The 2,882-nt window shown below is 55.7% G+C and overlaps 1 protein-coding gene across 1 annotated transcript; it reads right to left on the bottom strand.

Annotated features, from left to right (window-relative positions):
- Window positions 1-227: 227 nt before the first annotated feature.
- Window positions 228-1,169, bottom strand: LOC140128820 (olfactory receptor 5AP2-like). Its single transcript, XM_072150522.1, has one exon. The coding sequence runs from the start codon at window positions 1,167-1,169 to the stop codon at window positions 228-230; it is 942 nt and encodes a 313-aa protein (XP_072006623.1).
- Window positions 1,170-2,882: the final 1,713 nt, after the last annotated feature.

Below are 2,882 nucleotides of genomic sequence, written 5' to 3'. Positions count from 1 at the left end.
CCCATAGACGGCAATAGCGGCGCGGCGCAGATGCGGTGCCACACATGCGTGGCACCGATCCGGCCCGCAAACCGCAAAAAGATAGAGCATGCTCTATCTTTTGGCGTGTGTGCGGCCGTGCGCCGCTATTCTCTATGGAGGGAGGAGGGGTCACCTCCTCCTCCTCTCCAGCACACGGCGGTATGCCCGCACGGCGGGCATACCGCTGTGTGAATGTACCCTAAATCTTAACCTCCTGAGGACCATGTCTGTTGTGTGGCTTGGACAATCACCCGCTTCACATCCTGGTTCCTCAGGCTGTATATTAGAGGGTTCAGCATCGGTATCATGACTGAGTAGAAGATGGACACCACCTTGTCCCACTTCCCGAATCCTGTGTCTGGAGGTCGTAGGTAGATGAAGAAGACGGTCCCATAGAAGATGGAGACGCAGGTGAGATGTGAAGAACATGTGCTGAAGGCCTTCCTCCGTCCTTCTGTGGACTTCATCCTCACAATGGAGGAGATTATCAGAGTGTAGGAGACCAGGACCGTCACCATCGAGCCGACCCCACAAGAGCATGTGAAGAAGATGGTCACCAGGTCACACAGAAGAGTGCTGGAGCAGGACAGCTTGAGCAGTGGCGGGATGTCACAGTAGAAGTGGTCCAGAACATGAGGTCCACAGAACTGGACATGAAACACACAACTGGTTTGTACTGCAGACTGCAAAAACCCAATGGACGTGGAGAGGAGGACCAGACTACGACACCTTCTCCGGGTCATGATTGAGACGTAATGGAGAGGATGGCAGATGGCTACATAGCGGTCGTAGGACATGCTCGACAGCAGAAGAGCTTCAGTCACCGCCAGAGCAGCAAAGAAGAAGAGCTGCAGGGCGCAACCATTGTACGATATGGACTTCATCTTCGAGAACAGGTCAAAAAGCATCTTAGGAGTCACCACCGAAGAATAGCAGAGGTCCACCATGGAGAGACATGACAAGAAGTAGTACATGGGGCCGTGGAGACCAGCGGTGCCATGTACGATGATGACCATGCCAGTGTTGCCCACTATGGTCACTGTGTAGACCACTAGGAAGAGTGTGAAGAGGAATGGGACAAGCTTCTTATTGTCGGTGAGACCCGTTAGCAGGAATGATGTCACTTGTGTCTTGTTGGTGATGTCCATAGTCCTCCTTACCAACAAAATCACAAATTAGATATCTTTGTGTGCTGATGGGTCTCGAAAGCTTTGACTGTGTAGGTTATGGGGCTGGAGAGTCTTGGTTGGGGCCAATTGGTTCTGGCGAGTCTCGGGTGTGTGGGTGATGGGGCTGGGAGAGTCTTGGGTGCGTGGGTGATGGGGCTAGAGAGTCGTGGTTGGGGCCAATTGGGTCTGGCGAGTCTCGGGTGTGTTGCCGATGGGGCTGGGAGAGTCTTGGGTGATGGGGCCGGGAGAGTCTCGGTTGCGTGGCCGACGGGGCCGGGAGAGTCTCGGTTGCGTGGCCGACGGGGCCGGGAGAGTCTCGGTTGCGTGGCCGACGGGGCCGGGAGAGTCTCGGTTGCGTGGCCGACGGGGCCGGGAGAGTCTCGGTTGCGTGGCCGACGGGGCCGGGAGAGTCTCGGTTGCGTGGCCGACGGGGCCGGGAGAGTCTCGGCACTGTGGCACCTCCCTAGATGAAGTAGTGTAAAGCCCCTGGCGCTGTGGCACCTCCCTAGATGAAGTAGTGTAAAGCCTCTGGCACTGTGGCCCCTCCCTAGATGAAGAAGTGTAAAGCCTCTGGCACTGTGGCCCCTCCCTAGATGAAGAAGTGTAAAGCCCCTGGCACTGTGGCACCTCCCTAGATGAAGAAGTGTAAAGCCCCTGGCACTGTGGCACCTCCCTAGATGAAGAAGTGTAAAGCCCCTGGCACTGTGGCACCTCCCTAGATGAAGAAGTGTAAAGCCTCTGGCACTGTGGCACCTCCCTAGATGAAGAAGTGTAAAGCCCCTGGCACTGTGGCACCTCCCTAGATGAAGAAGCGTAAAGCCCCTGGCACTGTGGCACCTCCCTAGATGAAGAAGCGTAAAGCCCCTGGCACTGTGGCACCTCCCTAGATGAAGAAGTGTAAAGCCCCTGGCACTGTGGCTCCTCCCTAGATGAAGAAGTGTAAAGCCCCTGGCACTGTGGCTCCTCCCTAGATGAAGAAGTGTAAAGCCCCTGGCGCTGTGGCACCGCCCTAGATGAAGAAGTGTAAAGCCCCTGGCGCTGTGGCACCGCCCTAGATGAAGAAGTGTAAAGCCCCTGGCGCTGTGACACCTCCCTAGATGAAGAAGTGTAAAGCCTCTGGCGCTGTGGCACCTCCCTAGATGAAGAAGTGTAAAGCCTCTGGCACTGTGGCACCTCCCTAGATGAAGAAGTGTAAAGCCCCTGGCACTGTGGCACCTCCCTAGATGAAGTGTAAAGCCTCTGGCACTGTGGCACCTCCCTAGATGAAGTGTAAAGCCTCTGGCACTGTGGCACCTCCCTAGATGATGAAGTGTAAAGCCCCTGGCACTGTGGCACCTCCCTAGATGATGAAGTGTAAAGCCCCTGGCACTGTGGCTCCTCCCTAGATGAAGAAGTGTAAAGGCTCTGGCGCTGTGGCACCTCCCTAGATGAAGACGTGTAAAGCTCCTGGCACTGTGGCTCCTCCCTAGATGAAGACATGTAAAGCCCCTGGCACTGTGGCTCCTCCCTAGATGAAGAAGTGTAAAGCCTCTGGCACTGTGGCACCTCCCTAGATGAAGAAGTGTAAAGCCCCTGGCACTGTGGCTCCTCCCTAGATGAAGAAGTGTAAAGCCTCTGGCACTGTGGCACCTCCCTAGATGAAGAAGTGTAAAGCCCCTGGCACTGTGGCTCCTCCCTAGATGAAGAAGTGTA

The sequence above is a fragment of the Engystomops pustulosus genome, chromosome 4, assembly GCF_040894005.1.
Source record: "Engystomops pustulosus chromosome 4, aEngPut4.maternal, whole genome shotgun sequence".
Classification (NCBI taxonomy): Eukaryota; Metazoa; Chordata; class Amphibia; order Anura; family Leptodactylidae; genus Engystomops; species Engystomops pustulosus.
The sequence above is the reverse complement of the archived record's forward strand: the minus strand, read 5'-3'. Positions and strand labels throughout refer to the sequence as shown.

Excerpts from the sequence above, each read along its gene's own strand:
- LOC140128820 (XM_072150522.1), bottom strand. The coding sequence starts at position 1,169 with ATGGACATCACCAACAAGACACAAGTGACATCATTCCTGCTAACGGGT.